This window comes from Nelusetta ayraudi, unplaced genomic scaffold (assembly GCF_046127955.1).
Source record: "Nelusetta ayraudi isolate G7.1 ecotype Tasmania unplaced genomic scaffold, CSIRO-AGI_Nayr_v1 ptg000060l, whole genome shotgun sequence".
Lineage (NCBI taxonomy): Eukaryota > Metazoa > Chordata > Actinopteri > Tetraodontiformes > Monacanthidae > Nelusetta > Nelusetta ayraudi.
This window is the reverse complement of record NW_027466110.1, coordinates 3560253-3583872: the sequence shown is the minus strand read 5'-3', so window position 1 is coordinate 3583872 and position 23620 is coordinate 3560253. Positions and strand designations below refer to the sequence as shown.

Genomic DNA, 23620 nt, shown 5'->3' with positions numbered 1-23620 from the left:
TCTAACGAGCGAGCGGCACAATGCTGCGATACACGGCTCGGCTCGGCTCGGGCTGCTGTGGGACGAAGCAGAGGGAAGTTGACCGAGCTGAGGTCTGCGGCACTTGATCACTCCAGACGCGGCTTGACGGAACCCGAGCCTCGGCAGCGCCCGTTTTTCGGGCACACTGGGATGGTTTGGAACGCGGAAATTCGATGCGGAATTATGGACCGTTTATCCAAACAGGGTCCCCTCGCGACGCTCAGCGAGTGATTACACCGCGTGAAAGCCTGATGGAAGTTGACAGCTGCAGCGCCGATCAGCTACATTCATGGTAAAAGCTCCGATGATTTGATTCGTTGTTGTTTTCTCCCTCTCTCTCTCTCTCTCTCTCTCTCTCTCTCTCTCTCTCTCTCTCTCTCTCTCTCTCTCTCTCTGTCTCTCCCCCCCTCTTTTTTGTGTGTCCCAATTGGGGGGGGGGGGGAGCTCGTGCGGGATTGGCCCTTATTACGGCGTCGTAATGATATTAGACAAGACAGGTGAGGCGTCGACGTGCCCTGAAGATGATGCCGCTGCTCTGTCTGTTTGTGTGTGTTTGTGTGTGTGTGTGTGTGTGTGTCCGAGCAGCCTGAGGGCTTCGGTGTGAATGAAGCCAATGGACCTGTTGATGGACGATCCCGGAGTCCTGCCCCATCCACGGAGCTCTGGCCTGAGGTATGTGCAACTGTCACTCTGGCTTGGCTGGCTGGCTTGGCTGTCAGTGCTTGTGTATTTTATTTGTCAATGATGGAGAAAAGCCGCGGGCCATGTGTGGCCTTTTAGCCTCTCGACCAAAAACTAAACAAATGTGGATGCTGCTGGTGCAGGGGGGAAAATAACTAGTTGAATAACGGAAACGGCGGATTTATTTTTCCTCACAATCACCCGTTTCACAGCACCTTTTTTTTTTCACCCTGGACCGCAGCGGAGAAGTTCAAGTTCAAGTTCAAGTTATATATTGTCATTGTTTGGAGCATCCCCATCACCACTGGCATCAGTACTGATAACAATAATCATAAATAAGTGAAAGAAAGAAAAAAACTCACCAACGTGCAATAGTGCTAGTGCATATGAAATATTAACTGTCTAGTTGCGTGCAAATAGCAAATAGTCCATACTCGTAAATGTAAATGGAGGGGGGTTCAGTCTGCAATAGACGGTGGATAGTGTACAGTGCAGCAACGCAGTCCGGTTCACGGTTATTGATGTTAGTTATGGAGGTGGTGGAGTTATGGGAATGGGATGGGGGTTTGTCAAGATCGCCCTTACCCCCCCCCCCCCCCCCCCCCAGTCTTTACAGTTTATTGACAAGCTCATGACACATAACACAGTTGAAAGATATTGGTAAAGCGGATTTTGTATACTGGTGCTGGGACCTTTAACTCTGTAAACTAAGGGGAATTGGTAGCAGGCAGCCCTCTGTTTATGAGCATAATGCCACCTTTGTGAAACTGCATGCGTACACGAGTGGCATTCTTTTTCCACCCAGAGCATCTGAGCAAAGTCGCAGTTGTTGCAGACGTCTCAACCTTTGAACCCCTCCTCATTTCCTGCCCTCTCCCAAGTTGTACTGAGAAATTGCCTTGACCATATGTAGGGGTCATGGGAAGTATTTAGCAGGCAAAACATTCCGGTCGCCGTCTTTGTGACGAGCCTGACCGGCGTTCCTCCTGCGCTTGGGGAAAAAAAGAGGTTCATCCAGCTTGAAAGTGATAGCATGAACAAAAAAAAACCCTGATTCTTCGTGTCTAGACGTCAGAGTGAGTTACTGTGCGATGCGCTGCGAGCAGATGACACGATGGAACTTCCCATAAGTTTTGGGACGTGGAGATGATGTCAGTCGCTTTCATTCCAGCGGTTGAACTCATTAAATGAAAAAAGGGGGAGTGAGTTTCCAGACCTTTTTCTAAAGATATTTTTTATTTTTTCAGAGTCACTACTCAACTCTCTCCTGCCGATTTAAATTAGAGGTGAGAGGGAGAATTTGAACACATTATGGTTTCCACTCCAGTATTCCATGAGCGCTGTGCAAATTTTCCAGCCCTGCCCTGCTGCTGCTGCTGCTGCTGCTGCTGCTGCTGCTGCTGCTGCTGCAATTTCTGACTTGCACAAAATAGCTCTCAGGCGCATCATGTGCTGCCTCCACAGAGAGAAATACTCTCTTGGTGTGACAGGCACTCGTACTTCAGAGATTGTTGTGTAACGCTAGCCAGCAGCCATGCTCTCCGTCCATTGAGAGTAGCAGACTATCTAAATCTCTCCTGTGGTTTGACTCTTATTTGGAAAAGTGAACCGCACTCCTCCATAAACGGCTGAAGGGTGGGGGCTGAGGAAGTCTCCGCCGCCCTTTATGTTTGGGGCCAATAAACTTGTTTTGCCTCCACATTCACTTCAGATACACTTGAAGAAAAATCCCGTGCATTTGTTGTCCATATGTTGACCCAGAGGTTCTGGCAGCTTCAGCTCTTTGGCACCCGCGGCACGTCAGAGCACGCAGCACGCAACATATGGACGCTCACCGCAGTCGTCAGAACGTAAAGCATTAACGTCCTGATGATTTGCTGCTTTCCTGCTACACCGAACGGAAAGACTTTCTTTTTATTGTGGCGCAGTGCGTCAGATTTAGTGACATTTATGGGCGAGAGAGCTTATTTGCAGTTGATGTCAGTGTTGATCTCTGCATTCTGACGTCCCCTCCTAATTTCATGTCTCTTTCATTTGAAGCGGGTAGAGTCATCAGACCCTGATTAGATCCACATTCTGGGGCTACTGTAGATATGCGACCGCACAATATGCCCACAATTACTTTTTAGTAACTTTATCTATTTTTTTTTTGTAATTTCATTCCGTGCCAATAGATTCTTTTGGATGTCACACACTGGGCCTTTAAAGCACACTCAATCGACTCTTGAGTGCTTCATATGCACCCCCCCCCAATCCTGTAAAGAAACCTCGGGAATACTCCCCGATAAATGTCGTCCTTCTTAATTGGTGGCCGCAGTCTTAACTTAACGAAACTCATGTTTGTTTTTGCGGCATTCCTCAACTGTAATTCTCCAGGAGGAATTTCGAATTTCGTACTTACGCAATCCCTCAGCGCCTCGCTTGGAACCGATCCCGTGGATTGGACACACCTCAGAGCCATGATCTCACATGGCTGGCTTCCCCCCCCGAGGGGCAGAATGTGGAATTAGTTAAGGTATTGTGAATCCCCACAGCTGTTCCTCCACATGCGAGGCAATCCAAGGGCACAGCTGCTCACATGAGGCCGCAGACCGCAAAGAATCACGGCGTGAGCGGCTGGCAGAGCTCGGACACGTGAGGCCCGGCCGGTGGTGTATATATACAGTGCAAATCTTGTTATCTTCTGGGCTCACTGCTTGTTGACAGCGGAGGCAGACGCGACACCGCAGGGGCTCAGCGTTTTAGCGCTGCCGCGATCTTCCGAGACAGCGAGGCTTTGTTTGCGCCGCTAAGTGTATCATTCGGTATGAAGCGCGCGGCCCCCACGGAAAAGCCCACTCGGATCCTCGGCGCTCGGGCGGAAAAATCCCAAAACACGACAACACAACAAGGATGTCATTCAAAGTCCCTCCGCCCCCGAGGTACAACAAGGCGGGAGAAGGAATCGGCAGGAAGGCCCCGGCCAGCTTCGCGCCGCCAGCGACGGGCCGCGTCCTTTTGAATTCTGCGTCCACCTAATTGACGCTTTCTGCCTCGCGGAACCGAAACAGACAAAGTGGCCAAGATCCAGGCGGCAGGGAGTAATGGCTCGTCTCTGCAAACAGGCCGAATACAAAGGGCTGACCACAAATGCAAGGAAGAGCACTTCACTTTGAGCACTTATGGTCAATTATGGAAGTCATATTCATCATCTCCTTTTTCTTCCTTTGACTGAACGCATCATTTTTAACTGCGCTGTTGACGTTGTGCACGGCGGCCCGTTTGGTCACAGTCGTCGCTCTGCTGCCGCCTGATCTTTGGCTACACAGTTCAGCTGCCCGGCCCCTCTCCTCTTTGTGTCTGTGGTTCTCCCTTCCAGGCCAGCGCGGTCGGATGCCTCCCACTCACCCGCGCAACTCTAACACTCAGGGAGACCCGCCGTGAATGAACGCTTTGTTTTGCCCCCAACAGGAACGTCTGCTTATCTCCGATGATATACAAAGATCCCGTGTGACAAAGGAACAAATTGCCCCGATTTGCTTGACCTCCGTTATCAGTGTCGCTCTGTTTTTGCGGCGATATGTGTTGAAAAAACGGCCAGTCTGCTTCGCTGTAGGTACTCAAAACAAAGCTTCTATCAATTAATCAACCAGCGAACCAGCCAATTAGAGGCCCCACATGATGAAAATTGGGAAAAAAAAGTTTCAACAACAATTTGTGTTTTTCTTTGTGTTGGAAATCAGCCTTTTTAGTGGCATTTACAGTTCCTTCCTAATACCTTTCCCTGGTTTGTGACAACACTTCAAATTATCTGAGGTTCCTACTTTGCACTCACTTTTTTTTTTTTATGGAAAACAATACAGCAACACAAAAGTGTCATTAGGAAGAGAAAATACAGCATTTTGGAGAGGGTTGCAAACACAGGGCAAATGTTACTTTTTGCAGAATGTTTGCTAATTGATCACCTAGCCTTCAAGGATGAACAAGGATGTGACATATCTCTTCAGATATGTCACATATCTGAAGATATGTGACATTGAGGCCAGGCACGACATTGAATGCCTGAAGATAATTCTTGATCACACTACTACTTTTACTTTCACTGCTCTCGTTCATAACGCTGCTCCATTTTTTTTTTTATATGAAAGATTAAGTGTCCCCAACACTTGAAGTGTCATTCCAAAATGTTGCACAAACGGACAAACGCCAGCTACTCTGTGTCCCAGTGCCATCGTGTTATTAAACATCAGCTGAAGTTCCTAGGTCGCACAATTCAACAAGTTATAGTGGGTCATGGTCAGAAGTTGCGATAATGTTGTGCAACCTCCTCCTGATTTGGAAAGATTACGGCAGATTTAGAAAGGTTTAGTAATCTTAGCAACATAAACGTGCAAATAAGCCTTTTTTCTTTCTGAGGTCTCGGTTGTGTAAGAGGGAATGTTGTGTTTGCCCAACTTAGGACAAAACGAGTCGGGGAAAGAGCTCATTTCAAGGCTCCAGTCGCCGTGTCAATAGAGAAAACCCGGGTCATGTGATCAGTGAAGGAGGAGTGTCAGAGCACCTCTTGAAAGATGCCTCGCTGGGGAATAATGCTGCATTGTTTCACGCAACCGGACACAGTGCGATGGCGTGTTTGACTTATGCAAAATAAAAGTTATGAGTCACAATGTTTTTTTTTCTTCGCTTTGCTGCTTGAGCGATGACCTCCGTGAAGCCCTGTGGGACTGTGGTGCATATCTTGAAGTAAATACCCACAAACCCACATTTCCAAGTCTGAGTTTATGTTTTGTGACAGGTTTATTAGGTTTATAAACAATACGTGCAATTGCGCATGAAAGAAACAAGACTAAAACAAAATGCAGCTTTTTTTGCAGAACCTCCAGTTTACTTTTATGACGACTGTTGTGAGAAAATGTTCTCACTGCTCCCAGATAAGACCAACATAATGGAGCGTAGCAGAGCTCCGGGCCCCAGTGTGGAGTGACTGCTGCTGTTTTAAGTCTTTGTATATTGCATTCTGTAATCTCGTTACCTGACCGGCTCGCAGACCTGCCGGCTCTCTCTTGCTTCGTAGTGTTATTAGTTCAGACTGTGAGAGGTAATAACTCAGAGGAAAATTGAGGGCGATAGTACAGGGGAAAGATGATTTTGTGACAAGATCTGCTCTTTTTAGGCTCCATGTTCTGCAAAATTCACCAGTCGACAGTTTTGAATAGTAATTCATGTCTTTGTCCCGGCAGTGAGGCCCCCAGCGATGAGAAAATCCATCCCTAACTTATTTACCTTGCCCCACACTCCGGAAAGTGTATCCACAAGCGCAACGTTTTTGTAATCCGTCCTTTGTGACATCACTAAGCGCATCTGGCACCTCCTCCAGGTTGGTCATTTGAACATCCCCAGCTAGCCGATGGCTCCGCCCTCTTCAACCACCCCACAGCTGCCTTGATTTTGTTACCTTCCAAATATGCGGGGGGTCCAACAAAGCATCAGGTTTAGCAAGAAGCTGAAACAGGGCATTTTTACAGGAGCCTGTAAAGAGAGGGCTAAATGTGGCGTTTCCTGGAGATCAATAGGACTTTTTTTTTGGGGGGGGGGGGGGAATCAATCGTGCAAAGCTGCTCCACAGGAGTCCAGGACGGGGTAAAAAAAAAAAAAAGATCTAACAGCGGGTGAAATATGGGGCCTCTAAATTTTTTTTACAGTGAGGGCTGAGGGCTCTGCCTGAGACCGGGCGGGGGGGGGGGGGGGGGGGGGGGGGTCTCCCTGTGCTGGGGCACTCTGTGGGAAAAAGTTTGTGTTTTTCCTGCCATCATAAACAAAACACATAGGAAGTGGGGAAGTTCTCATAGGGTCCCCGCGCTCTTTTTCTCCCTAATCTCTTTCCATCCCACACTGCTTATGAAGTAATGGCCTTTCCAGACCCCTTTAAAAGGCTTGTGTTTACTGTGAGTGACCTCTCACCAAATTACCAGCTGTGGCTCTGGTCCTGTGTTTTGTCTTTCCTCAGGGACACCCCCACCTCCTCCTCCTCACCTCCCTCTCCCCTCTTCCTCCCTTCTGTGCAGCTCCTCAACTCCCTCAGCACCAGCCCCGCAGGGCCTGCATCATATGTCCCCCCCACCCCCCCAGAACAAAGAAATTATGGTGTTTGATGGTTTTTCCTTTTTTATTTTAAACAACTCTTATGTAAGAGAAAGTGTGAGGATGCTGATAAGAGACAGACAATGTGGACTTACTCCATAATGGGAAGATCAGATTTATCATCTCGGTACCAGGCGGTGTGTGTGCTTGCTTGGCCAAGTTTTCACATTGCATCACACACTTTGAGGAAAAATCAGTAAAAGCAGCGGTCGACCAGAAGGGCATGCGGTTTAGAAAAGCTAGGAAACTGTTGGCTGAATATAAAGGAGCCTAAAAAAAATGACTTGTCATCCCTCATCACATCGCAGTGCTTTCAGGCATGATTAATTGTTGAGTGTTGACTGTGTGGACAATGAGGGGATCAGAAATAACAATAGCTGCAGCCCCTGTCATCCAACAGAGATGCTGAAAACCTCTTTCGACACCTTTGACTCACAGTTTTGCCGTAATAAAGCAGGTTTCCCTCAAGGTCCGATGTGATGCCCATTGATAGATTTTCATCCAGGACTCAAGTGGAAATCCAGCGTAATTTTTTGATTTAAAAAGAAACCTATGGATCCCCAGTAAAACACACAGTCACCCCTCTGTTTGTAACCTCCCGCAAAAAAAAGTGCCCTTTAGTTCCCTGCTAAGAACTGAGGCATTTTAAGGGACCTAAAGGTTTTCATGCCATGAACCTGTGACGTCTGTCACTGATGTCACAAAGGGCTGATTTCCAAAGATGAATGTCTCCAGCAGGCAAACATTTCCTGAGAGGTGGAGCAAGTACAAGATGTGATCCATTTTTTTTCTCATTTGTGGGATGTTCATTGACGAGAGGCACATATGACTTGAGAATCTGCCTTCTGAATAAAAGAATAAAAAGTGTGAAGCCCCTCATTATAACCGGACGTAGTTTTGGGCTCTTTGTGGGCTTGTGGCCATTGGTGACAGTCATTATCCTCGTGCTTAACCGTCAAGCCCTCTAGCGTGACTGTGAAGTGAGTCAGCGACGTTAAGGTGTGGTTTTTTAAGAAGCAGCCCGGCTGTTCAGCGCTGAACACAGAAACTGGCAGAAGTTCCTGATTGAATTAGTGGGGACGGCCTTAATGGTTCCCTGACGGCTCCACAGAGGAGACTGGGTTTCGTCTTTTTGTCATGATAATCGCGTCAACAGGACGCTTTAAATAATGGCTTCCCCTATTGATTAAAACACCTTGTGGCCAGCCTCCGCCGTAGCCCCGAGTGCCCTGAGCACATGCTGGAGTGTGTGCGGAGTAGCTCCGCCCACACGTTCGTGCCTGCGCAGGGAGGCGAAGCCGCTTACCTTTCAGCTGGTGCCGGCGGAGGGAGCGCTACCTCCACACAGCGTCTGCAGCTCCAGCTGACCCAGCCAGCAGCTGAAGGCAGGAGTTAGTGGCCAGTGTCCGAGCGCTTCCCTGGCTGATGTCAGGTCTCGGGCTTGACGTGAAGGTGGGCCGGCAGGAGCTGAGCTGATTGGATTTTTTTTGGGGGGCTCGGGGCAGACCCGCTGCGGAATGGAAAGACACTGAGCCGACGTTAACCTTCGGCACAGAGGTAAGAAAAGGAGAATTAAAAAAGAGGAAAAGCAGGTCCGTCACACCTGCCCTCCGACCGTCTGCCTTGTCAACGTTCAGCTGACCCTCGTCCTGGAAAAGAAAACTTGAAATGTTTGAATTTCCTCCTTGTTACGTCAGCGCTCTCTGTGTTTTGACTTGAAGCGGAGGGTGTGTTGCACTTGCAGCACCGTGGCATGTTACAGCCTGTGAAGCTTTTTGGCCGCTCTGCTCCACAAACGCTCTCTGCTTTTTTCTTTTTCGGAGGCTCTGGCCTTTGTGTTTGCTTGAATTAACCGGCTTGTTTTCTCAAAAAAGTGTGAGTCGTGCAGCACGAGGCCCTCTTGGCCCCCCTCCTCCAATCCCCCAACACTTTTATTTTTTCTTCTTACTGTGAATAAACTCCCAACTTGTCCAGAGGCCTCGCTGCTGCTGCACAGCAGCTGCTGAAATACCACAGTGGGCATGTTTGCTAATCCTGCGCCTCCTCGTAATTGTGGAGCAAAGTAGGACTTCCACTCCGCTGCAGTGCTGGTTTTTTCACCGGAGCTGCTGGGTCGTTCTTTGATTTTGGATTTGCAAGGGAGGGCTTTTAAAGTGAATGGCTGAGGGTGGGTGGGGGAATAAAAACTATACACTGATGTGACCGGAATCGGTTCTGCTGAGAGCCTTGCCAGCTGGAACAACGCGCAGCGGAATGCTGGGAATCTTTTCTTTCTTTCTTTCCAGGAGCAAATTTATTGATTGCAGAGTTTCTCTTCTGTCTTCGCTCTGCCTCTGTACACCTGTCGCTCTCCGTCTAACCTCTGATCCTTGTCCCTCGTTTTTACACATCAGGACAAAAGTATTTGAGGCATTTTCTCCACATGTGCTGCAGCATCTGGATATTGTTCCATCCCCCCATTTTACTTTTAGCTTTTCCTACAGGTCACCGATTATTCGCCGATCATAATTAAACTGCGATCCAATAGAACGGCTGTCGTCTTTTGTTTTTTCATGTATCCAGCCTCGCAAGTGTTTGTCAGGGAGATCACATGACTGAAGACAACACGCCTGTTAGTTTGGCCTGGTCGGCCGAGCGTGTCCTCCGCTGTTTGCCCGGCCTGTCAGACCTCGGAGGGGGAAACCCTGCGGATCAGCAGAGTCAAGCTTCAACACGTCTGCTCTCGTTCAGCATCACATCCTGGGCCTCTGACAGCACACACACACACACACACACACACACACACACACACGCAGGCCTGGTCTGCGCGTGTCCTCGTCTGTCACCTGCTGGAGGTGTCTTGATAAGATCACTCATGACACAGCTGTATAAACCCTTCCGACCCTGGAAAACGAGGCGCGCCGGTTGCATAATTTTTCCGTCTCAATTTATTTGTTCGTGCCTTCAGCCGGCGGCATTTCCAGTCGCATGTCACATGTCTCATGTGTTGCGTTCCGGTGTGTTTTTATCATAGTGAGGCTTAGTTATCACCAGCCCGTGGGAACACAAAAGTCGATGGCACAGTGTCGAAAAATTATCATGTCATTGCTTAATAATAGGCTGAGCTGTGAATCAGGACTCTGTATCCAGTGGAGCCGACAGTGCGACTGTCTGTTTGAGCTCGTCTGTTGACATAATGTGCAGGGAATGCAGGGAATTCATAGCGTTTATGTCATATTTGTTGGGAGGTCGCCATCGCTGTGGAATCCAAGTGTTCTTCACTTCCACGCTGAAGTGTTTTATCCATAAAGTCTCTTCACCACATTTCAAAATCGCATACAGTTTCATGCATCTATGATACATAAAATGAAATGTATTCGGCTCAAATCACTTTCACTTTTTTGTTCAGTGTGTATGTAGGGAAGCCTTATCCTGATTTCCAGAGTATGTAAAGCCTTGGAAGGCCGCTAAATTACTCCAAATCTCGCAGATTCATCTTGAAAACCTCCAGTCAGAAATCTTGATATCTGCCAGTGGGGTTTGCCTGTGTGCCAGTTGCGGTTCAGGGCGGCCGCCACAATGGCGACAGGTTTATCAGAACGTTACAACAGGGGAGGGGAACGTTTGCAGCGTGTTGCTGCACGACATTCTGACGTTCAAGCGCTCCAGTCCTGGCATGGTGCACTTTATAAAGTGGCCGTGACTTGCTGACAAATGGTCTTCAGATGTGAAAGAAGAAAAAAAATCCCATCAAAGTGTCTACGGTGTATGGCAGACATGCACGTTACGCAACAAAGTGTAAAGTTATGGCTCGACCGATGTGACCCAGTGCTTGAAAACATTTACACAAGCACGCGCGCACACACAGACACACACAAATATACCGTCTGTGTTGATATGAAGCATTGTGAACTGAAACAATATGGCGAGACGGCAGACAGACGGTGTCGATGTTGAGTTATGAGTAACACAGTGGACAGCAGAGGTTTGGGTCTGGTCCGAAAAAAAAAGAAAAATCTCCCCGTTCCGAAATGCTGGTGTTGAAAGTCTTACATCTTCCGTCTGGAGCTGATGCAGAGTTCACGTGTGACCAGAATGGAAAGTAGACATAATGCTTCTGCTCTACTGGGAGTGAAAGCATGTGGAGTTAAAAAATTGAATGTCACCCTTCAGTTCATGTTGAAACCTGCACAGCTGCTGCATTGTTCAGGTTGTTGTTGTAGAAGTTGTAAATTCACACAAACAACTTAAGGACATCTTGAATTTAATCGTGAACAAATCTAACCAGACAGTGCGGTGTAGTGATGATGTCGGCGTACTCTTTATGCTGTGACATTTTATTCCATGACATCAAAGTGTGAAGCCAGTTATTATCATCATTATCATCATTATTGTTGTTTCCTGCATCTCCCGGGCCTCGATGACTCAGTGGAAGAGAACCACTGCCTGTAAAAGCTCCACAAGCCTCGACAAGACAACGCCCCGTTTTGTCCAGAATTGTTTTTGTGAGAGGCCTTTTGTCTTCCTCTCGACACCTGACAAGTGTTACCTTTGTCCCTTTGCTTTCATCGCAGTTTCTCAAATTATAGCCTGCCTGCCTCCGCTGGTCTTTGGCCTGCCGTCGGCCGACTGGCTCGTCCACCTCGACAACCTCCCAGTGGAAAATGTTGCCAAACGGGTCCTAAATTTTCATCGGATTCCCTGAATCAAAACGGATGTGGCATGACAAGCGACCGTAGCAAGCTATTGGTAAAACATCACAGAAGAAGTCCCTGGAGGAAGAAGCTGTAATGACTTGTAAATGATGACTAAAGAGATTAGCATGGCTAGCGCAATAGTAGCACTTTTGTTGCGGCTGGACAGCATTTTAACGTTAAAAAAAAAATAATATATATATGTATATATATATATATATATATATATATATTATTTTTTTTTTTAAATGGACGACATTGTTTTGTTTTTACTGCTACTTGCTTTGGCAAGACTCTCTGTCAAACACTACGGTGTTCTAGCACCTAGCCTAACTGAACCAGTTCAGTCACCTTATGAGACGGATATGTGGCTTAAATCCAGAGGATTGAGAAAATGCTGCGTGTGCGAAATTGGACTCATTGGATGAGCAAATTAAAAATAATGCTCCTTTCAACCTCCCCGCAGAGGGAAGTTGAGGTCGCATGAGGACGCCTGTAATAAAGGTAAAGGCGAAACTCCTGCGTGCAGTCGTAGACGTGATCCAAACACCCTCCGCGCAATCGCTCCGTCTCACAAAGTGGATTTTCCTCTCGCCTCTACGGTGGAATGAATAATGGCCGTGGCCCACTCATCCTGAGCGTGTGCCCAGTGTGTGGGTCTCACGTCGGCCCCTCGGTCGCAGCGTTCCAGGACAGACGCTCCCATAGCGAGACTAATACTCGTGGAGCTGGACGTGCCTCCGTGGAGCCAGTGACCTCGCATTTCTTGGATTCCTCTGTTCAAATAAGCAGCGCCCCCCACGCGAGACCTTACAGGCTATAATTCAAGGCATTGACTCTGCAGTCGCGTTTTTTTCTCCCCCCCCCCCCATCGCACGCTGACTGACTGATGTGACGCTTGAATGTCTCTTCAGGGTTTCGTTCCTTTTTCTGAAGTCCGTGGCCCCCATTTAAGCAGCTTGGCACAAAGAAAAAAAACGCCAGTGGTGAGAACTTCTGCCTGCTTGACGCGATCCGCTGTTTGTTTTAGTTAATTGTGCAGTTTACAGACAGCAGGGTTTTATCGCCGGCTCCCTGGTGCATCATGGGAACGGTGTCATTATCCGAAACAAGGCCGCGTCACGGATTTTAAAGAGTCGTCCGACCGACGGCTCGCTGACGGCAAAAAATGCACGGCGAAGACGTTTACTTTGTTTGCGTGCCGGCCCGGCCAATGTGCGACTGTCACATGACCACCGCCTGTTCCCTACTCTCTCTCTCTCTCTCTCTCTCTCTCTCTCTCTCTCTCTCTCTCTCGCTCGCTCCCAAACTGTGTTGACACAGTTTTTTTTTTTTTTTTTTTGGAGCTTAGGCAAACACTCCAAAAACACACTTTAAAACAGCGCCGTGTTTGCCGTGACCACACTGAAAAACAATCCGTGCCCACCGGGGGGAGGTGGGTGGCTGGGTAGGGGTGCGGTGGGGTGAGGGGGTGTCCACTAACGCAGGAGGTGTTGCCTCCACATGAAAGAGAACAGTGTGAGACTCCAAAAGGCCTTTTTTTTTTCTATTTAATTTTTTCCTCAATGTATTTTGTTCAAACAGCGCCCGCTCACGCCATTAAACCGACTCCGCAGCTGCAGACCCTGCGGTCTCTGAACCTACAACTTCTTTTTTTTTCAGTCTCTCTCACATGTCTGTCAATTCCGAGAGGTTTCTTCGGGCTCAATGAGTAAATCTGTCCGCTGGGTTGTCTTGTGACTTGTTTGTAAAGTAGCCTTGTGCTCTTTCATGTAACAGACTCGGTGCCGAAGGAAGGAAGAAAAGGTCCCTCTCACGCTGCGCCGCCGCAACTTTGATTTCTCACTCTGATTATTTTTTTTTTTAAAAGACTGGAGCAGTAAATTCAGCTGAAGACTTCAGTCCTCACTCTCAGAAAGATAGTTCACTCAGAACCAGCGTCTCGCCTGTTTGCTAGTTACCGCTAATGCTGATGGAGATGTTTTCTGATGCACACAAAAGACTTCAATCCAGTGCCAATATTAAGGAAGCGTAAAGTGGCTTTGCACTGAAACATAAATGCAAACAAACACATGAAGAAATAGAAACAACACATGCTGCTTGTTTGCTGCTATCAAACTGTTTGGACGACCTTTGGGAGTAATGTTGTACTCTCAAAGGTTAACAAGAACGCAGCTCCAAGCTTGCAGTTCTACAAGAAGGTATTTTGGCTAAAAAATGTGGGGTTAATGTCGCTGTTTAGAGGCAAACTGGACCGGATAGCAATTGTTTTTTCTTCTATTTGATGTTAGTGTACTTGGCCCCTGTGAACTTCCATTGTATTGGCACAGGGTGGAATTCTTTCATCCCATGAAAGTCCAAAAGGGTCCTGTGGATTAGAAAATGCCACACGAGCCACCATGGATACAGCAGTGAGGAGCTAACATGGGTGAAATGTTGAGGTTTGGGTAACTTCTCTGGCTGTGCTAAAAGTGAAAGGTCGCTGAAAGAGAAACTCAAGAGGAATCTACGATCTCTCTGTCCGAACAACAGGGTGTCCACCAAAAGCAGAGCGCCATCCCCTCCGGGAATAAAGAAGCTGGACTCTCCAGGTTTGTCCCAGTGGTTCCCAGGAAGCCCCCCTCTAACCATGGACCAGAAGGAGAACCTCGTCGATAAGGAGCTGTCTCTGGTGGTGGTTCTGCCCGGCGGCGAGGAGAAGACCACCTCCGTACACGGAAGGTAAAGTCCCGACACCCCCTTCGGCCAGGCTGTTGTCCTTCATCGCGATGCATATTTCCGAGTTTAACGCTCTCTTATTGGATTAAACATTACATCACAAGACTAATGTGGAAATTGCGCCAGCGCGCGGAGCGAGATCGGCTCCAAACAGGTTGAGTCAGAAGGGCGGAGCAGCCCCACGTGTGGTTTTCCCTTTTTGCACTCGCAGCAGAAATGAGGAGGAGTAAATCCATGGAGCTCGGGCTGCGACTCCGTGGCCTAGCGTGAGTGCGGATCTCGCCGCTCGCCACCGCTGCTGCGTTGCACCGCCTAATGGGATCAGCATGGGCCAGCAAAAGACCTCAGCCTGGCTTCTCAGAGCAAAGGTCCGCGTTGTCTTTCACCAACAGTCCGCACACCCCCTCAGCCTGGGCCTCCCATCAGCGCTTCAGTTTACTCAAGATATGATTGTCTCACTCACAATGTGCACTGTTTACAAACATGTTTTACCCGCACGTTGCACGTTGGCCTCTTGAGAAAGTCCCCGGGACAAATCCTGTCTGAATTCTTTACCTGCTTTTCTCCGCGGAAAAACAACAACAACAACAACCTGCGTTCACTTCCTGCCCGGCGGAGTTAATACCTCAGTTGGTGTTTTGGAGGATGAAGTGTTAAAACTGTGTTTTCAGAAGCTGTCGGCGCCGGAGAAAAGGATTCGTGGGAATGACCTCTGCCACTGGTGTTTACTGTAAATGAGCTTTGTTATGCGGTTATTTTTGGTATTACATAACGTTTGGCTCAGCTCGGTGATTGCGACCCCGTCTGACCAGAGGTTGCAGAGCAACACTGTGCACATCGCTCATTAGATGGCGTGCCAATTATGACAAACATCTAAACAAATAAGTCAGAACATTTTGGGGCTGAAGGCCATGTTCACTGTAGCAATACAGTGTGTTGTAATCATTTGTTTTGGGGGTTTAGTCGAAAAATTCAAAACGAAGGCTAAAAACTACTAAACAAAACTTGAATAGCTGCAGCCTTAAAAGTTCACAATATGCAACTTTTATTTAAGGACTTTTTCCTAGCTGTATTGTGTAGAGGAACTGGACTTGGTAACTGGACTCTGATTTAACCTAAAACTGAAACCCTTTCAAATGTCAATGAAGAAACATGATCTTGTTTATGTAAGTATTTCAGTGAGCGTCCTACAAAGGATCAGATCGTTGAACAAACCGTCCTTTGTCCCGATAAAATGATACAATCTCTTGTCTTTTCACTCTGGCTTAGTCGCATTCCATCAATACCTAAAGTCAGACACGCTAATCTCCCCTCTAATCAATGTGCTCTGCAGCAAACCCCTGATGGACCTGCTAGTGACACTCTGTGCAAAGTATCGCCTGAACCCCTCAAGCCACACCCTGGAGCTGGTGACCGCCAACAAGAAGAGCACCAAGCTCAAGCCCAACGCTCTCATTGGAACTCTGGAGGCGGAGAAGATCATCCTGAAGGCTAAAGGAGAGGAGAAGAACAAGAAGACAGGCCCTCAGATGCCCGAGGTACGTCCAAGAACTCGACATCCAGTTGTTAACCAGCGCACACAGCATTTTATTTTCTCAAAATTCCCATTTTCACATCTTCCCTGTAGGCAACCGTCCGGATGGTGATCAACTACAATAAGACGCAGAAGACGATACTGCGGGTGAACCCTCGGGTGCCGCTGGCCGAACACCTCGCGGCCATCTGTGAGAAATGTGAATTTGACGCAGAGTCCACAGTCCTGTTGAAAGACGTCCACTCACTGGCCCCGCTGGACTTGTCCTGCTCGCTCAACGATTACGCAATACGGGAGGTTTACGCAAGAGACACTGGCAGTACGTATCAAAGAAGTGGTGGCGGGGGGGTGGGGGGGGGGGGGGGTGAAATGTTGAAAACGCAGGTACGTGGCTTGGAGGGAAACTCTTTTTGCACTGAAGCTAACTGTTGCTGCTCCCCTGCAGGACGACCCTCCACTCCCGTCAGTCCGGTCTCGCCGAGCCATGCAGGTATTTTGGCGAACTAACCTCCCTTTATGGCTTTGATGGTGGTTTTTCAAACGCTGTGTTTTTGTGTTTTTCCCAGGAAACGTCGTGCCGGGAAAAGATAAAACCCAAAAGGAAGAGGAAAACAAAGGCCTCTTCAGCAAGTTTCGAAAAAGCAAGAAAAAATCTGAGCAGGTAATGACGCTGCGTGGAGCGAATGAACAGTGACCCGGGGCGGAGGGCGGTTTTGTTGACTTTGCTTTGCCATTGGTCGACGACGTGCACGTTTTTTTGTTGTTTGGAAAGCGTAGCCTTATCAGCGTCCTGATTGGCCTGATTGCTTCTTTTAAAAGGCAGCCACGGCCAGCGCGCCGGCTTCTCCCGTGCTGGTCAGCCGTCCCCGACCGCTCAGCATGGCCCTGCCCAGCTCCGGCTCCTCCGCCCTGGGCTCCGCAACGTTCGCCGACGGCCCCAAGAAGAGGCGCGCGCCCCTGCCGCCGGTCCTGGTGTCCCAGAGCCGCTCGGCGGAGCTCAGCCCTCGGCGGAGGATCAACTCTGAGCCCAACACGCACCTGGACGGCGAACAGGTGAGAGAAGCGAACAGACGGGCGTTGAGCGTAACTACGGTGTAACTACAATGCAACTACAGTGTCGTTACGGTTCACAGCTGGCCGGTTTGAGTCGAGGCTCCTCAGCCGAGTCGTCGCTGAAGAGAACCAAGCGCAAAGCTCCTCCGCCCCCCGCTTCCCCCTCCGCAGCGCTCCAGCAGGCCGTCCCCGTCGATGAGAAGTCACCAGGTTGGTATTGAGTTCGTAGCTGTGCCTCCTTCACCTCAGTAAAAGGCCGTTCCTCTCCCTCTGCCAACGCTCAACCACAGCCGTCATCAAATTCTGCAGCCTGAGCCTGAATTTATTACTTTGACTCTTGCCCCACCTAGTGTTTAGTGGCGTGCAGTGCCGAGCAATGTGTAAGCGCAAGCTCCTTGCAGGAAAAGCTAATTTTTCTGCTGCATTCCAAACGGCCGGAGCTTCTGGATTTCCAGGTATTTTCCAAGATGAAATATAATTAACTCCCTTTGATTTACTTTCCTGCGATTGTGTTGACTCCTGGTCACATTGTCCCTGCGCTGTGGACACCCGTCCTGTGGACAAAGCAAAAAAAAAAAACAAGCGTTTCTCCCCAGTCAGTCAATAACAAACCATGAAGGTTGTCAGGGCTGATTAGTTTAACAAGATTTTGATAACATTATAAACCATGAGTGATCTTTTTTTAAAGGTATATTTTGTGCTTTTCATGAATGCAATTCTGGTGGCATTTTTTAATGTCTTTTGTTTCAATGTCCCTTCTTTTCCTTGACAATCAGATTTTGTTGAGGCGTTAAAAAAAATTGTATGAGATAACTTCACTTGATTTAATCTTGTGGTTACTTAGCAGCCCAAATGAAAAGTAATTTATTGGCAATTAATTATATTGTGATTAGACACTCACAATAATAACTGTAGCCAAACTGCACAGCAAAAAGTTTTCTGTCTCACGTATTTTCCACGAAACCTATTTAGAATTTAATATAGAGGGGAATTAAGTTGAATCACAGACTTTATTTTTTTTTTTTTATTGATTCTCTGTGTAAACACGCCGGCCTTTCCGTCCTCCCTTTGTCCCCGGGTTTTTCAAACGCAGAAAACTCTGAACTTCCTCTGCCATTTCCACAACAACCCCCTGCTGCATGGTGGTTAGCAGAGATCAGAGGCTGCAGAATGAAGACGCTGCAAGCTTTTGTTTAAGTAGCCTTGAAATTCCTTTTGCTCCCTGCTCCTGCCGTGCACTTCCTCCTGGGGCTAAATTTAAGTCCAATAAAGGAGTCCGGGTGGCGGAAGCAGAAGTGGGAGACATCAAAGTGGAGACCTTTATCAGAATGGATCGTCCTCTTCCTTGAATGCAGAATAGGGAATCAAAAGCAGACAATCACAAAATATACATATATATTTTTTTTAGTTGTTTTTGCTACTGCCAGTCATGCCTTTGACTGACCATCATGTTGTCTGGCAGAGGCCAAAACACTGGAGGAGATCATGGAGCAGGAGGAGACCACAGCCTCGGCCAAATCTGCGGCCGCCAGCGATGACCAGGGGGAGGACGGCGATGCCGCGTCCACTCAAGTCTCGCTTCCTTCCCCAGAGAGCATGGCAGCAGCAGCAGCAGCAGCAGCAGCAGCAGTCGTCCCCGAGACCAACGGGGAACATCATTCCCATGACCTGTCCTCGGCTGGCGAGTACGAAACCCCAGCGTGACTTCCAGAGCCAGAGATGCTTTTTTTTTCTCTTACAGCCATTTTTAATGCTCTTCACCTCTCTGCTTCCTTGTTGTTGCTGTTTTTCAGTCAAACGCAAAGTCCAGCCACCGGGTCTGCAGCTGTGAGTGACGTCAGTGCAACTGAAGCCACATCTGAACATTCGGAAATGAGTGAGTTCACCGCTGTATCGTTGCTGGTTATGTCTGTCTGCGCACATATATTGTGCATGTATTTCTTGATATCTTGGTGGTGTTTTATAACCTGGAACACAACGTTTCCTAAGTTGTTCTCACATACCCGTCTGATAGGAAAGCCCATAGAAAGTGGTAACAAAGGCTGGAAAGACCTGGAAGCTAACGGGATAAACCAACTGCTTAACATATTTAGTTGGACCAATTAGATTTGTTATTGCTATTTTGATCAGCTTTAGGCTTCCTATTGTTGTTTAAGGGGTCAAAGAAATCCTCCAGTGATGTTTTTTCTTCTTTCAATGAGACAATTTTGTCCATGTTAACCTGTTTAACAGCAGCTCAGTTCTATACAACTCAAATTAGCCCCTTCTTCTGGAGCAGTTGCTTCTCCTTTTAGCCTCTCGTGCACTGCTTCAAGCATGGAGGAGTCTCTTCGTATCGGTCTTCCTGGCACCGAGTGACAGCTGCTTCCTGGTTCTGAAAGGGAGCAGATTTGGGTGTTACTATCTGGTTACGAAATCCAAGAAAATCTGAAGCCAGTCTACTAACTCTGTCTGCTGGAGGAACTGCAGGATAGATGAGCGAGACTTCAGAGTTGCAGTTTGAGCGATTCAGCTGCGGCGTCAGGCTGAAGTGCGTTTGTCTCTCTCTGCAGACGGCGGCTCGTCCCCACCTGACGCGGAAAGCCTGTCGCCTCCGTCCGAAGACTCCGCCCCCGAGGCTGCCGGCGAGCAGGAAGTTGAGACGCGCTGCTCCGTCGAGACCGAAACCGACGATGTCCGGACTGCAGATGTGAAGATCACAGAGGTACCGGACGTGTTGCACGCCAACGCCGAGGACGCTCAGGTGCAGACAGACGTCCTCCCGCCACCGCCGCCGTCACCGCCGCCGCCATCGCCACCGCCTGCGCTCTCAGAAGAGGCGGTGCTGACGGTGCCTGATGCCCTCACCGTTGCGGAAAAGAAAGACATGGCCACTTCAACAGAGGAGCTCGGCTCTCCTGACCTCGCCAACATCCCTCCTCAAACCTCAGAGACCTCGTCTTGCCAAGACGGGGAGCCGAGCGTTCCGGTCTCGGCTGCGGCACCGAGCGCTGAGGTCCCGACCGCGGCGCCGTCCGTTTATGCGACCGACTCGGACCCGAAGCCGAAGCCGTCCAATGAGCTGACCAGGGACTACATCCCCAAGGTGGGCATGACCACGTACACCATCGTGCCCCAGAAGTCTCTGGAGAAGCTGCGCTACTTTGAAGTCGCACTGACACTGGAGCGGCCCGCCGGCGCCGGTGAGGAGCAGGAGGGGGCGGGGCTTGATGCTTTGACTGCTCCCCTGTCCGGGGTCGGCGCTGCGCCGAGGGAGCAGGCGGCGGCCTCGGAGGGAAAGGGTGAAGTGGTCTCGGCTGCACCTGGGGAGGATGTACCGACCAGTGCTGCTGCTGCTGCTGCTGCTGGTGCTGCTGCTACTGCTGCTGCTGCCCCCCCCACCCAGCGCGCCGCCAACGGGAACGAGTCCCCGACCGCAGCGGCGGCAGCGGCTTCGCCGGCCCAGGTCAAGGCGGCAAAAATTCCACCCGCAACTAAACCCAAGCCGGGCTCTTTCCGCTTGGCACAGCACAAAAAACCTCCTGGGTATTACGTAACGTCGGCGGCGGAGAAGCATCTCCAGAGGGAGGTGGGGTCGGAGGAGTTGCCCCTCCCTCCTCCTCCTGCTCCTCCTCCTGCTTCTCCTCCTGCTGCTGCTGCTGCTGCTGCTGCTCCGCCTGTAACGGACTGCAACGTTGAGACGAACCCCAAGGTGGGCGGCGGGGGCGGCGGCAGCGACCCGGCGCCGCTGCGGTTCCCCAGGCAGAGCAGCCTGCCGTCCAGGACTCCCGTCCCAGCCCTGAGTTTGGAGAAGCTGAGGAGCTTCGCCACGCCGAGGCCGTTCACGCCGTCGAGCCCGTCTCGCTTCGCCCAGGCCGTGTCCTCGGCCGTGAAGAGGAGCCAGTCCATATCCCATGAACCAAAGTCGGGGTCCTGCTCACCGGTCCGGGCGCCGCTCTCCCCAATTAGCAGTCACCCGCCGGCCGCCGATCCGAAAGGATTACAGAAGCTCAAGGTGGGTTCAGACACCGCGGCTCTTAAAACTCATTAGATTACTCAGAGGATTTTTTTTTTTTCCCCTCCCTCCCACAGTACTTAAACTCATACTCTGATGTATTCACGATCTGGTTGCAGGGGCACTCAGCTCCTGCACATCAAAGCACTTTTCTTTTCGGTTTCTCCCTCAGAGGAATAATGTAGAAGAGGACGAGTGTTCGTTCTGCCGCTCCTGAGCATTAGGAACGTTTTAAAAAGCTGAATTCCTCACACCGGTCGAGCCGGAACCACTGACCAGAATCATCCAGGAGGGGCGCAGGGTTCTCTCGTAACTGCTGCCTCCTACATATTAAAAGTTCCTTTTAAAAGCAAATGTGTGCAAAAATGCTTAAGGTACTTGAACTCTTGTGCAGTTCTGTTCATTCAGCCCCAAAAAAAAAGGAGTGAAAAAAAAAATGCAGGAGCGTGCACCATCAATAAATATTAATGGGAAAAAAGTGAGAGGTGGTTTTTAAAGCAGGAAAAAAATTGTGAGTGGATGATACCGATGGTATATAACTCAGCTGTTACATAGTAATAATATTAATAACACAGACACAATTATTAATGATGCCAAAAAATGAAAACTGGCTAAAAAAAAAATTAAAAATAAAAATAAACCACCATTAAGAAAAGTATGACACATTTTGGACAAAAACGCCACGTTAAGAAGTTTAAACACAGCTTTGAGTGCAGTTACAAAGTGTATGGCAGATCTCTGCCGACCCCTGCAGTCCACCGTCCGTCCTGTGTCGCTCACTGCTGCTTGCTCTTCACTCGTCTTTGTCACCACAGGACGGCGAAAGCGCGGAGACGGGCGGGGCCGAAAGCTCCACCTCGATGGAAAAGGGCGAAGGGCCGTGTCTGAGCGGAGCGGGTGTTCTAATAGAGGGACAGAGCGGCCCGTAGCCAGGCAAAAACATCATCATCATCATCATCATCATCATCGTCATCATCTACTGTATGTAACTGGCGAGGTGTCGCTAATGCAGAGCCACATAAAAGGACCTGGGAGAAGATCCTGGTCCTAGAAGACTTTTCTACAAGAAAAAATCTGCGGGAGCTGCAAGTGTCCTTCACGTTACCTCTCTGCGACGGTGTACAGACATTGATCCATTTTTGATAATTCACGTTCACATTACTGTACTTGCTTTTCTTTCTTTTTTTTTTACAATGTGCCGTTGAGAGTCCACGCAGGCAGACCTGCGCGCTGCGAGGCGTCCTGGATTGTTTTGTGTTGCATTTAATGCACCGCAGTTACTGGAGAACAAGAAGAACGATTCCTTAAATTATTGTACTATTTTTTTCCCCCCCGCCACAGATGTAATATTATCAGGATTATAAATAATAATAATAAAAAAGGAACTGGATGTTTAGGACAGACCAGGTCTGACCTGTGCTACTTTAATGTTTCTGAGATAATTAAGCAGAATATGTATTTAAATATATATATATACAGAGTTTTGATTAAGTTTTATGCAAAAAAAAAAAAAAATACTAATGTGCACAACTGTATTTTCTTGTTGAGCAGTGTTGTCATGAATAAAGCTTTTATCATTTCACACGGAGGCTCGTTTCTTTGATGTGCTGCAGAGACGACCCCTCAGGAATAGATACGAGAAAAAAAATCACAAAGAAAAGTTACAAAGCTGGATGAGAGGGAGGAACTGAACAGCGATGATGGGAATGCGTGTCGTAATCCAGGTGAAATCATTGCAGTGGGATTTAGCTTGTTTCATAAAGGAACCAGCTTGGTGTTACTAGCATGCGAGGTGATGTTTGTGCTGTATATCAACAACATACGCTCACCACCAGCTGCACGAGGGACACCGCGCTAATACTGGGTATCTAATAAAGTGTGTCGCGTCTTTGTCATTTTTAAGCTACACAGTTATCTTATATTTGTAATTTCTTGCTGAAGTTGACGGCAGCAAAAATATTTACGACCTACTTCTGTTTCTAAAGCAGCAGAATTAAGAGAAATGAGGTGGACACGGAGAAGTTACTAAAAATGCATATAAAATAACAATTAAATTACACAAAAATTACTAAAATTAAGCACTTTGAAAAAAATACTCGACCGGAAGATTGCACAAAACACTGGACTGTTTGCTGCAGACAGTATCATGTTATGATCATGTTACTACGACGATCAGGAAGTCATTTTCCTCTGCAATCATTCGTAATGTGGTGAACTTCTGAAGACAAAATACAATTCTCTTTCATTTTCACAACAATTCCCAGTACATTTATTGAATTAAAGAACAAAAACAAAACAGCAGCACACATCTGGCCCTGATGATGATTCCAGCAGCTTGCTGTTATTGCTTCATCATGTTGCCATTATGGTTTTCCGGCCGTCCCCTAAGAGTTAAAACGGTCGAGGTTTTTCCTCCCTTCGCCGAACTGACGTTTCTCCCGGCCTCGTGCTGCCGCGGCACCGCTCTGACCCCGCGGCCGTCTGCGTCTCCGGTAGCCTGCCTGCCCTCTGTTACACATTAGCCCTCGGAACCCTACGCGTTATCAGCCAGACCCTCCCCCTGCCCGCACCACATGGAGCCTGTCACCGAATGACACAGCCCACAGCGCAAACCAATCTGCAGGGCCCCCCTGCACCCAGGGGAGGGGGGGGGGGGGGGGTTGAAAGTGCAACGTTTGCTCTCAATGCATGCACCCTGAAAATAAAATGCTTGCTTTCATACTCTTGACTTCTTTTCTATTGACCATTCAGGTTGCAAAATGGTTTCATGAGCAAAGCAAATGTGACTGAAACAGCAACAAAAGGCCTTTAACTTCGGTTAGTTTG

General features: G+C 48.6%; 1 protein-coding gene across 5 annotated transcripts; it reads left to right on the top strand.

Annotated features, from left to right (window-relative positions):
- cobll1b (cordon-bleu WH2 repeat protein-like 1b) lies at positions 1–22378 on the top strand. 5 transcript variants are annotated; one of them, XM_076039785.1, is made up of 13 exons: positions 2–313; positions 607–693; positions 14028–14216; positions 15547–15751; positions 15841–16066; positions 16193–16237; positions 16314–16408; positions 16567–16800; positions 16881–17010; positions 18263–18485; positions 18594–18676; positions 19353–20794; positions 21610–22378. In XM_076039785.1, exons 2-13 carry the CDS (start codon positions 626–628, stop codon positions 21721–21723), a joined length of 3054 nt encoding a protein of 1017 aa, XP_075895900.1. In that variant the 5' UTR covers positions 2–313; positions 607–625; the 3' UTR covers positions 21724–22378. The 5 variants fall into 5 exon arrangements, with proteins under 5 accessions (XP_075895899.1, XP_075895900.1, XP_075895902.1 ...); XM_076039784.1 differs by lacking the exon at positions 607–693 and having other exon boundaries at positions 1–313; XM_076039787.1 differs by lacking the exon at positions 14028–14216.
- Positions 22379–23620: the final 1242 nt, after the last annotated feature.